Below are 11215 nucleotides of genomic sequence, written 5' to 3'. Positions count from 1 at the left end.
TTTCCTCTCTCTCTCTCTCTCTCTCTCTCTCTCTCTTTCTTTCTTTCTTGAGACAGACTCACGAGATAGCACAGGCTGACTTTAAAACTGCACTCAGCAATCCTTCTACCTCAGCCTCCTAAATCCTGCTGTTCTAAGGTGGCGCCATCAGAGCCCTAGGAGTTAGGTTGGTGTGTCAGTGACTATGTGCTCACTCTCCAGGTCTCACTTCCAACTGCCACCAGGATGTCACCACACCTGACTCCACAGAAGGGTTCTGAGGGCTCTGTTTGTTTAGGGCATAGTGTTTGTTTGTTTGTTTGTTTGTTATTTTGGTTGGTTGGTTGGTTTGAGACAGGGTTTCATAGTGGAGTCCAAGTCAGTTTCAAACTTGTTTTGTAAAGGAGTAACCGAGGCTTTGAGCTCAGAATGCCACCCAGACTGGCCTCGAATCCTCAGCAATTCGAATCCCGAGCAATTCGAATCCTGAGCACTGAGAGGCCACACCGATCATTTCTGGTCAGCTTGTCACCCAGTATGCTCAGGCAGGCTGCTTTCCCCCAAACCTTAGAAGATCGACAATTCCCTGCTGTCCCTGAGCGTTCTTCCGGCACCTGGGCCTTGGGTCTGAGGGTCTAACAATTCTCCTATGCAGATACATTCCACAGAGAAGCAGCCTAGGGCTACAGTGGGGGACTCCTACCGAGGTCACAGAGTCCAGCTCCAGGGGGGGCGGGGGCGGGGAACGGCAGGAGGACCCTGAGAGCTTAGTGTGGAGCAGTAAGATAGCGTCAGGGGTGTGGCCAGGGCTCAGGGGTCTTCATGGATAGGAAAAGACTTGGCCCTAGCAGAGAACCTGCCAGAACACAGTCGGGGTCCCCATGACTCTGCCATGACTCTTTTGTCCTCACCCAGCCACTCAGGGCTCTTCACAATGGGTGTCAGTCTCTGATGGAGTGAGTGGTGGGGGTGAAGAAGGGCCCTGGACACGCCACGGGGGCCTGTCCTCTTCTTTGCCTCTGAGGCTGTCAAAGAGAAGGACAGTGACCAAGTTTATCCAGGGTCCATAAATAAGGCAGCCCCTGAGCTGACACTTCAAGAGGAAAAAGGCCACACTTGTGTGCTGGGGTATGGGTGGGCCGTCACTGGCCACCTGGAGGGAGAGTGGCCTCTAGCAGCTGTCCTGTTCTCTGGGAGAGACGGTACTCCTCTGCGGGGTCCCTGCAAACCATTTCTGTAACCCTCGCTCCTGGGTGGGTAGGCGCAGCCAATAGGCTGTACTTCCAGAAGACATGGGTCTTGGCGAGGCTTATAGGGGACATATTCTCCATGGTGTAACTGAACCCTCCCCACAACCAGCTAAGGATTCTGCTCTGTGGGGAAAAACCTGCTGGGGTCGACTGGAACACAACCTACACCATCTCCAGAAAATACAAAAGTCTTTATTGATTATTTTCCATTAAAAAAAAAAAAAAGCATCCTGCTCTGAGGTGGGGGAACCTGTGGGCAAGAAATGTGCAAAGCTCTAGTCGTAAGACAGGGGCAGAGGGTGGCCTGAGCTGAGGCAGGCCGGAAGGGAATCTTGCTGATTTAGGCAGAGGCATATTCCTTAAACAGCAATAGGGGGTTTGGAGGGTGACCCTTATCTCCTTGGAGGAAGTTCCGGGTGACTCCAGGCTCTGGGAAGGGGAAGAAGGCCCTTCTGGCAGATGGAGCATGATTGGAGAGGGACCCTCAAACTGAGACACAGTAAACCGAGGCTGGAAGGCAGAAAGCTGAGTCTAAAGGCAAGACTGGCCACCCAGGCTCCCTCACTGCTCCTCAGGCCCATCGCCACCCAGAGCCTGTTCATAGGGACAAGGCCTGCGGCAGGGGCCAGCTGGCTCTGCACCCAGGGGCCCTGCCTGTGGTGCTTCATCCTCTGCGCAGTCCCCCTGACCCTGCTCGCCCTCCACATCGCTCTCATCCGAGTTGTCCTCCTCCAGGTAGCGGTAGCCGCGGACTTTGTGCTGTGGCTTCGGAATGCGCGGCTGTCGCGGGACCAGTCCTTGCTGCAACTTGTGTTCCATCCACAGGTATGAGGCCGTTGCTGCTACCAGGGTCACCAGCAACACTGCCAGCTTGGCCTGGGAGCAAGGGCAAGGAGAGACACCACACTCCTTCAGGTCTTCCTTCTCCCCCACCTCCTGGCTCTCCCGTTCCCTGCCCCCTCACCCAGGATTTCCAAGGCAGTCTCTGAGGATAAGGCTCAAACCCCACACTGACTTTAAAGTCACCATATCTCATCAGGGCTCAATTTCACAACCTAAAAGGGGCTAATCCCTTTGTCTCAGAGAAAACATGAAGGTCTGAGAAAGTTTAAAAGCAGGCCTGGCTTCCCTGAACCACAGTTAAACCATTCCATTGCCCTAAACACAGTAGCACACAGGCAGGTGTGCATAGAGGCACCAGCCTCTAATCCCATGGCTTGAGAAGTGTGAGCAGGGGGTCTAAGAGGTCAAGGCCAGCTGGGGCTACATTTTGAGACTATGTGTGGGGGATAAAATGTAGCTATAGATACAAATATAGGTATATTGATATTCAAATCCATTACAGTGAGGCCACGGTAAATATTTCCAGTGTTTTTTCTTTTTGTCTTCAGTGTTGGGGTGAGCCATGCATGTTTGTATGTGCCAGGAAGGTGCTCACTGTTGAGCATACCTATTCCTCTCTTCAGACAGTTTGACTGTAACCCACAGCCCAGAAAGAAACACACAAATATTTTTGTATTTGTACTCTGATTCCCTGCTATTTCAATTCATTTTGTTTTCTAAAATAAATAAATAAATGAATAAATAAATGAATAAATAAATAAATAAAATGTTGCACAAAGCTGGGCCTATCAGTACAGGCCTGTCATCTCAGCCCACAGAGGCAGTCTGGGCTACCTTTGAGATCCTGGCCCAATGATACAGAAAAATGGAACAAAAAACATGTGACAAGGACCTGCTAAAATGACAGGCTTGAGTTAGGAACAGACTAGGAGTCAGGTACACTGATAGCAAGAAAGGCCCTGGCTCCTATCTCTGGCATAGTCAGTAACAAATCCAAACCTGAGCGGTGGTGGTGCCCACCTTTAATCCCAGCACTCAGGAGGCAGAGGCAGGGGAATCTCTGTGAGTTCCAAGCCTGTTAGGTCTATACAGGGAGTTTCAGCCAACCAGGGATACCATTGTGTTTAAAAACAAGACAAGCCCAGTATAATGGTACACGCCTTTAATCCCAGCACTTGGGAGGCAGAGGCAAGTGGATCTCTGTGAGTTTGAGGCCAGCCTGGTCTACAGAGTTCCAGGACAGCCAAAGCTATATTGTGAGGCTGTCTCAAAACAAAACAAAACAAAACAACGTTAAAACATGGAGGAGCTCATTCCTATAGGGGCTGAAATGGGAGGCCCTGGATGTCCGGAAGTCCAGAAGCTGTGAGCAGGTGATCCAACCACCCACAGTTCAGCTGAGTGTGCCCACAGGGTAGCAGGTAAAACAGTAAGTGGGGCGCTGGGTTTACCCCATGGACTAAGGGGTCCTCGGTTCAGTGCTTGGCCTTTAGAAAGTACTGCCTTTTAGGAGGCTGTGAAATCAGGGTCTGTTTCCCAGTGATGCATGGATACCCAAACTCCACCCATCCTCACCTTCATGGGCAAGCTGGAGCCCAGGTACACAACAAAGATGGCCACGGCCTGCCACCAGTGATAGATGGTGAAGATGAAGTCCTGCCTCTCTTTGTCTTCATAGAGGATGCCCAGAAGTGCTGCAGGTAAAGGCACAAAGCAGGTAAGGAACCCTGTACCCAGTCCCATCTCAGTTCCTGAGACTGAGCTAAGAATACCAACAAGAGCTGTGCACCGATCCTTGCCTGGCCCCTAGTGGAGACTTCTGTTACTACACTATCAAGATGAGCCCAGAGGTGCAAGAGACCCTCCACCGAGTCCTGCCTGCTTTTGACCCATCACCCAGTGTGCCAAGGGCTCAGTTGCTGTTTCTCTACCTTGCCAGGGGCTCAGACAAAGAAAAGCCTCTGGCTTAGGCAGGAAATAGAAGGTGTGACATCTGGGGGGCAGAAAGAATTCTGGGATAGAGCCACTCTCAGGAGATCAGCCTGGGAAGATGTGAGCAGCAGGACACGTGGAACCTGAGCACAGGCCAGCCCCATGGCAGAATGTAGGTTATAATAAATGGGATATTTTAGTTATGATCAGAGTAGAGCCTAGCTATACAGCCAAGGTATTTGTAAATATATTTTGAGTCTGAGTCTTATTTCTGGGAGCATGGGGCTAGGAGGCAGAACCAGAGCCTAACTCCTATACATTTCAGCAGCTAACTTTTCACAAGCCAAGCCTGGGGTAGAGCTGGCGGGCGGGGGCTGGTTTCCTGAGGGGTCACCTCAAGGTGGTAGAGAAACAGCAACTGGAACTGAGGTGCCAGAGCTCAGGACTGGAAAAAGTAAAGGTTCAAAGGTCACATAAGGCTGATTTAAAGAAAACTGAAATCTCCAAAGCTGGCCCAACTTTGAAAAGCACTTACACAGGTTGTCTGCTGGGTTAGAAGCTCTGTGAAGATTGCACGGCCCTGGCTGACCCTTGCTAAGCTTTGTCCAGCTCAGAGCATGAACATGACCATCATGTGACTTGGGGAGGTGGGGGCACTTGAAACTGTCAACAGCATCAGACCATGAGAATCAGTGCCAGTAAGGACAAGCTACAAGGCTTTACTCATGTGTGCCAGCTGCCTGTCGATGACACAAACCCATCTCACACATTCCCAGAGAGCCCCGCGCAGCTGAAGCCAGGCCTACCATAGCTTCTTTTCTCAGGGTCTCACTTCAGCTGCCCAGGTTTGAGCATGGATTCTGAAGCTGGGCAAGCTGGGTTTGGACTGTACCTGGATCCTCGTTACAAACAAAAGCCCATTCAGGTATGGAAGCACACCTTAGCTCCAGAATGGGGAAGCCTGAAGCAGACTGATCTCTGTGAGTTAGGGGCCAGCCTGGTCCACATAGCAATTTCTAGGCCAACCAAGGCTATATACAAAGGCAATGTCAAAAAACAAAAATAAAAACAAAAAAAAGAGAAAAGAAAGAAAGAAGAAGAGAGAAAAAGAAAAGCAAATGAGATGGCTTAGTGGGTAAAAGGCACCTGTCACCAAGCCTAACCTTCCTGTGTTCAATCCCGAGGACATATGTGGTAGTCGGAGAAAATCGACTTTCATCAACTATCCTCTGACTCCACATTCACGCCATGACACCTCACTCCCACATTCATACACATATGCATTATAAATAAATAAATAAATAAATAAATAAGTAAATAAATAAATAAATAAAAGTAATTTTTAAGTTTTGGGAGGAAGTGGCAGGCAGATATCTGAGTTTGAGGCTAGCCTGGTCTACAGAGCTTGTTCTAGGATAGCCAAGGCTACTCAGAAACCCTGTCTCAAAAACAAAAACAAGCTGGAGAGATGGCTCAACAGTTAAGAGCACTGACTGCTCTTCCAAAGGTCTTGAGTTCAAATCCCAGCAACCACATGGTGGCTCACAACCATCTGTAATGAGATCTGATGCCCTCTTCTGGAGTGTCTGAAGACAGCTACAGTATACTACATATAATAAGTAAGTAAGTAAATAAATAAATAAATAAATAAATCTTTCTTTAAAATTAACTAAAAAGAAAAAAAGGAGAATAGGGGGCTGGAGTTGTAATTCCAGCACTCAGGGATCTAAGATAAGATCAAACTATTGTTTAAAGCCAGCCTGAGCTACATGTTGAGTACAGGCTAGCCTGGGCTACAGTGTAAAGCTTTGTCTCAAAACATTTTTTTTTGTAGACCAGGCTGGCCTCGAACTCAGAAATCCACCTGCCTCTGCCTCCTGAGTGCTGGGATTAAAGGCGTGCGCCACCACGCCCGGCATTCAAAACGTATTTTTTTTTTTTAAAGATTTATTTATTTATTATATGTAAGTACACTGTAGCTGTCTTCAGACACTCCAGAAGAGGGCGTCAGATCTTGTTACAGATGGTTATGAGCCACCATGTGGTTGCTGGGATTTGAACTCCGGACCTTCGGAAGAGCAATGGGGTGCTCTTACCCACTGAGCCATCTCACTAGCCCCTCAAAACGTATTATTAAAGAAGAAGGAAAAAGGCTGAGCGTGGTGGCAGATGCCATTGATTCTAGCACTGGGAGGTAGAAATATGTGAATCTCTATGGGTTCAAGGCCAGTCTGGGATCTATATGGTGAATGCCAGACTAGCTGAGGCTACACAATGAGACCCTGAGAAATAGAAACAGAAAAGAAAGCATCCAGTTCTGCACCTACACCCTGGAGGACAGACAAGCACCTGGCACCCTCTCCCTCCCTGGGGCCTGGAACTCAGGATCTGCTTCACCTGCTCAGAAATTATGCTAACATATCCCTGAGTGCTGGTGTGTGTTTCTATATACTCTCCCCAGGTCACTTCACTGAGCCCACACCCACCCGTGTATCCACAAGATTTCACATGGATACCCCTCAGTGTGATGCCCACTTGCTACAGCATGGAACTCCTACATCCTTCATGAGTATCCATGGGACTTCCCCAACCATCTCTACAGTGTCCACAGAAGTCTTTTCACCCCACACTATGCCAAGCAATCTCTACCTGCCTCGACTGTGTCCACGGAACCCATAGGATGCTAACAGTACTGAACCACCTAGAGGTGATCACAGCCAGCCTCTCTCCCACCTCAGGCGTGCCAGTTCATAAGGCTGTACTCACTGCTAAGTCCGGTCTTGTTGAGGGCACTGCCCACACCCCAGAGGGCAGCCACGAAGTAAAAGATCCAACTGTGCTGGAGGACCCGAGGCGCAGGAGCCCAGAAGAAGAGGCTAAGGGTGAGTAGCAGGTGCAGTCCTGCCCCAGCCACGAGGGGGATGGAGCGAGGCAGCCACAGTCCCAGCAGCCCCAGGACCGAGGAGGCTGAGGCACCCAGGCTGTAAGCTATGAGCAGGTATGCCAGTCGCTCCAGCCCCATGGAGCACACGCCGTAGCCCTAAGGAGGACAGAGCACAAGGAGGCCAGTTGGTCCCAAGTCCTTCCCATACCAGATGCCATTTTAGTTCACAGCTCTCCTCTCTGGATCTCCTGGTGTTAACTCCAAGGCTGGAAGAAAGGGTGAAAGCATCTCCATTCTAACTACAGGAAGTTGAAAAATGAGTTGTTCATGGTAAAAGACAATGGGGCTGAGAGAGGGAAGAGAAAAGAGGAAGGGGAATAACTCGGGATATACTTGTACGTATTTATACATGTATACGCTGTGCATCTGAAATTCAAGTTTAGCCAGACATCTTGTCTGTTCTTACCAGGGCAAAACCAGTGCAGGCAAAGAGCACCTCAAAGCCACTGTAGATAAAGAAGGGCACCAGATGGCGTAAGCGGAAGTCACGCACGTGTTTGAAGGGCAGCTGGAAGATGTTGCCCCAGCCCACACTGCGCAGGTCGATCTCTTCCGTGGGCCGGTAGGCGGCTCCACACAGGCCCAGCACCTGCAGAAAGCAGAAGTGAAGGGACTATAAACCAGGCATCCTGCCTTGGACACACCCACAGGTCTCAACTCGAGACTCCGCCCCGGACACGCCCACACTTCTACTCAGGACAGCAACCCTATGCCAGGAGTGGTGGCCGAGCACTTGGAAGGCAGAGGCAAGTGGATTTCGGTGAGTTCTAGGCCATCCTAGTCTACATAGCGAGTTCCAGGACAGCCAGGACTACAAAGAAAGACCCTACCTCAAAAACCAAAAACAGAAAAATGAGCTGCAGTCCCGAGGCCCCGCCCCAATGCACTTACAAGCCTCAGTTTAAATTGTGGTATACCACAAGGCTTCAACTCAAGGCTCCGCCCCAGACACGTCCAGAGGCCCCGCCTTCCTCTTTGCACACCCGTAGCCCAGCCTCTCGACCTGAAGTCACACCTCCCAGCTCCGGTCCCTAAGAGCGTTAGCTCTACCTTCCAGGACTGCCCTCAATCCTGAGACACACTTGCCATCCCCATGAGACCTGTCCCTTCTTTGTCCGTTTCCTATTATAGCCTTGAGGATTCCAACTCAAGCCTTAGTCTACAGGCGTCCACCCTGCAACCAGAACTCAGTCCTGATTTTTTTTTTTTTAAGATTTATTTACTTATTATGTATAAGTACACTGTAGCTGTCTTCAGACACACCAGAAGAGGGAGTCAGATCTCATTAGAGATGGTTGTGAGCCACCATGTGGCTGCTGGGATTTGAACTCAGGACCTTTGGAAGAGCAGTCAGTGCTCTTAACCATTGAGCCACCTCTCCAGCCCCTCAGTCCTGATTCTTAGGCTCCTAGCCTGAAACTCCGACCTGCCCAAGTACAAGAGCTTGCAGGGAAAGAACACCTTGGTCCCACCACCTCCTCCCCACCAACCCAAGCCTCACCAACAGCATAGCCAAGAAGGCCACCGCCATGAGCACGCTCTCTACAACAATAAGGTTTTTGCTGCGCGGCAGCGTCCGAAGGACCGTCTTGTTGAAGCCATTCAGAATGCCTTGGCTCTTAGTACCTGGGAAAGTTGGATGGAGACACGGCTAGACTGTACTGCAGCCAGGCCACAGTGAAGGTGGGGTGTAGGGGCAGGTAAGGATTCTTCCAGCAATCTCCTTTGGGGTGGCGATTTGTGAACGGGGCACCACCCACTTCCCACCTCCACGCATGCAGCCCTGAAAGCTGAAAGGGCAAGCCTAGTGTCTGCTGGGTGACTGAGTGTGAACGGGGAAGCAAGCTTCGGAGGTCCCTCCCCTCCCCTGGACTGACCGCAGCTATGCACGTTGAACAGTGTGTGGTTCAGGTCATACAGGTAGTTGTTGAGGAAGTAAATCATGGGCAGCTGGGCACACGCAAAGCTCAACTGTGGGTGGGAGGGTAGCTGGGGGTCAGAGCCCAGGAGGAGAACCAGGCGGGAGGTGAGATCTAGGGAGGAGTTTGGACCTGGCCTCAGGTGGTGGGGAGCAGAAGCTCTCCCACCTTCTGGGGACAGTCCAGAAGTGGTGATGGGGTGCCCATGGCAGGAGAACTTCCTCCTGAGCATTGTGGGTTAGGCTCAGGCAGGCTGAGAAGACAGTGGGATAGCCTGTAAGATGTGGACTCTGGACTATCCCCCTCTCCCCACCTCCCCTGGGGCTTCCTGTAGCACTCACGTGGAAGAAGCTATAGAAGATGGCCTGGAAAACCAGGAGATAGGGTGCGTGGGAGCCTCGTGGTGGGCGCTGCTGGGGTCCCTGCTCATCTTGCTCCTTGTAGTGGGAGTACTCATAGTACTTCTGGGACATCCTGGAGCACAGAGAGCAAGGGCTTGTCCCAGCCTGCCCTCTGCCACGCTTCTTCCTACAACTACAGCTACAGGCCAGCCAGCTTCCGAGGGGAAACCGAGGCCCAGCAGAGTAAAAGGCTTGCCTAAAGTCCCCTAGCTAAAGTTGGCAAAGAAGTAATATTCAGCCAGTTCTCCAGCCTCTGCTTCACTGCCACCAGCCTTACCTGGTGATATAGTTGCCCATGGAGGCCCACAGAGGCACAATGGCCATGCCCAGAGCCACAGCAGAGGGCACCAGTGTGTAGTAGCGTTCCCAGTAGTTGGTAGAGACAAAGAGGGCGTAGATGCCCACAGCTAAGAACATCATCCACTTGGTACCAAAAAACCTGTACAGAGGGAGGGACATTAGTACCACAGGTCTAGGGATTTTTGTGGCCTGAAACCATCAGGGCCTTGGGTCCCAGTTCCTAAGGCCCATGGGAGGTCAGGGGAAGCCTCAGCCTGAGAGCCAAGGACTCAAAGATGCAATCTCAGAGACACTGACTGGCAGAGTGGCCTGTGCTCATAGCTGAGATAGTGGCACAGTCTGTGCCACAGGCTTCTCACAGTCACTGTTAGGACTCTATAATAGTGTATAAGACAAGAGGGCAGGCCCAGAAAGATCACTCATTCAGTAATGTACTTGCTGAACACACAGTGTGCCCCAAGTAAGGTGCACTGCATGCATCTGTAATCTAGGCGCTGGGGAAAGGCTGATAGGCAAATACTGGGGTTCACTAACCAGCCAGTCTAGCCTAAGGGACAGCAAGCCTTGAGTCCCAATGAGGGGCCCTGTCTCAAAGAAACAAAATAAGGTGAACCTCTGGCCTCTACACACACCTACACACACACACCAACACACACACACACACACACATGCATGCACGCACGTACAGTGTAACTTTAAAAATAAGGATACGGTAAGGGCTGGAGAGATGACTCAATGGTTAAGAACACTAGAGCACTGGCTGTTCTTCCAAAGGACTCAGTTCTGATTCCCAGCACCCACGTGATGGCTCACAACTGGATGTAAGTGTCTTTTCAAGAGATCAGGTACCTCTTCTGGCCTCCAGAGGCACCAAGCATACACAGATAGGCAGACAAAACACTCATACACATAAGAATAAATGTAAGATAAAAAATACATCTTTACCAAAATAATGTTGGAAGCTCAAGAAAGACACTTGGTGTGCATGCCTGTGCCTCCACATGTCTGCACAGGCATGTGCACACATACACACGTTTATCACACTCCAACATTTTGTTAATCCTTTTTTATTTTCTACTTTAAGACAGAGTCTTATTCTATAGTCTTGGCTGGCCCGGAGCTTGGTATGTAGACCAGATTGAACTCCTAGATATATCCACCTGCCTTATTTTTCTTTATTTTGGGATAATTACAGCTAGCACACCTGGCTGAGTATTTTCTAATCCTTAAGAAAAGACAAGACCCTAAAGCACAAAGCACACATCACACCCCACACAATAATAGTGGGAGACTTCAACACCCCACTCTCAGCAATGAACAGATCCTGGAAACATCGCACCCCACACAATAATAGTGGGAGACTTCAACACCCCACTCTCAGCAATGGACAGATCATGGAAACATAAACTAAACACAGGGAAACTAACATGAGTTATGGACCAAATGGATCTAACAGATATTTATAGAACACTTCATCCTAAAGCAAAAGAATATACCTTCTTCTAAGCACCTCATAGTACCTTCTCCAAAATTGACCATATAACTGGTCACAAAACAGGCCTCAACAGACACAAGAAGATTGAAATAATCCCATGGACGCTATCAGATCACTAAGGCTGGTCTTAAATATCAACAAAAACAATGGAA

At 50.0% G+C, this 11215-nt stretch overlaps 1 protein-coding gene across 2 annotated transcripts in view; it reads right to left on the bottom strand.

Annotated features, from left to right (window-relative positions):
- Window positions 1-1401: 1401 nt before the first annotated feature.
- The window catches only part of Unc93b1 (unc-93 homolog B1, TLR signaling regulator), a 15081-nt gene continuing 5267 nt past the window's right edge, over window positions 1402-11215 (bottom strand). The window contains exons 4-11 of one of the 2 annotated variants that reach the window (XM_021198457.1): window positions 9546-9707; window positions 9209-9341; window positions 8826-8919; window positions 8450-8574; window positions 7355-7537; window positions 6771-7044; window positions 3648-3766; window positions 1402-2105 (exon numbers count right to left, since the gene is read on the bottom strand). In XM_021198457.1, the coding sequence (XP_021054116.1) occupies window positions 1791-2105; window positions 3648-3766; window positions 6771-7044; window positions 7355-7537; window positions 8450-8574; window positions 8826-8919; window positions 9209-9341; window positions 9546-9707 (1405 nt within the window). In that variant the 3' untranslated portion in view covers window positions 1402-1790. Of the gene's footprint in view, window positions 2106-3647; window positions 3767-6770; window positions 7045-7354; window positions 7538-8449; window positions 8575-8825; window positions 8920-9208; window positions 9342-9545; window positions 9708-11215 lie in introns of those variants that run through there. The other variant, XM_029539068.1, reaches the window with a different exon arrangement.

The sequence above is a fragment of the Mus pahari genome, chromosome 1, assembly GCF_900095145.1.
Source record: "Mus pahari chromosome 1, PAHARI_EIJ_v1.1, whole genome shotgun sequence".
Classification (NCBI taxonomy): domain Eukaryota; kingdom Metazoa; phylum Chordata; class Mammalia; order Rodentia; family Muridae; genus Mus; species Mus pahari.
This window is presented reverse-complemented; position numbering and strand designations above follow the sequence as displayed.